This window comes from Tupaia chinensis, unplaced genomic scaffold, assembly GCF_000334495.1.
Source record: "Tupaia chinensis unplaced genomic scaffold, TupChi_1.0 Scaffold000184_1, whole genome shotgun sequence".
Taxonomy (NCBI): Eukaryota; Metazoa; Chordata; class Mammalia; order Scandentia; family Tupaiidae; genus Tupaia; species Tupaia belangeri.
The window spans coordinates 2,032,567-2,033,042 of NW_006159659.1; the positions used below are offsets into that span (position 1 = coordinate 2,032,567).

The window sequence follows — 476 nt, forward strand, 5'->3', positions numbered from 1 at the left end:
GGGAGGTGGCCGTGTGATAGTTGAGGGCCTGGATGATGAGGCCCTTGACCCGGGCTGGCAGCGCGAGGCCCGAGCCGGAGTACACGCGCCGCAGCACGTCGGCGGGAACCAGGCCGAAGCGGACACACTCGAGCAGCGCTGTGCAATGAGCCAGACGCTCGGCCGCGGGCTCCTGCCGCAGCCAGGCCAGAGCCAGGCCCAACAGCTGGGCCTCAGACACCCGCTCCAGGTCAGAGGAACCCAACACGGCCCTCAGCGACGCAGGGTTGAGCTCCAGCAGCCCCGAGGGCCCTTCACCCAGCGCCAGCAGCTCCCGCAGGTTGCGCACGATGCAGTGCTCAGCCGCGCCCAGCGTGTGCACCAGGCCGAAGCGCGCAGCCACGTTGGCTGCGAAGCAGCAGTTCTCCGCGGCGAGTTGGCGCTCCAGGTAGCGGCCGCACAGCCCCAGGGCCTCCGTGACCTGCAGGTAGCTGGCG

The 476-nt window shown here is 70.6% G+C and overlaps 1 protein-coding gene across 1 annotated transcript in view; it reads right to left on the reverse strand.

Annotated features, from left to right (window-relative positions):
• Positions 1–476, reverse strand: part of KLHL34 (kelch like family member 34) — a 3,683-nt gene that overhangs the window by 2,562 nt on the left and 645 nt on the right. The window contains 1 exon segment of the mRNA XM_027771113.1: positions 1–470. This exon segment is cut by the window's left edge and continues 55 nt beyond it. Coding sequence (XP_027626914.1) covers positions 1–470 — 470 coding nt within the window.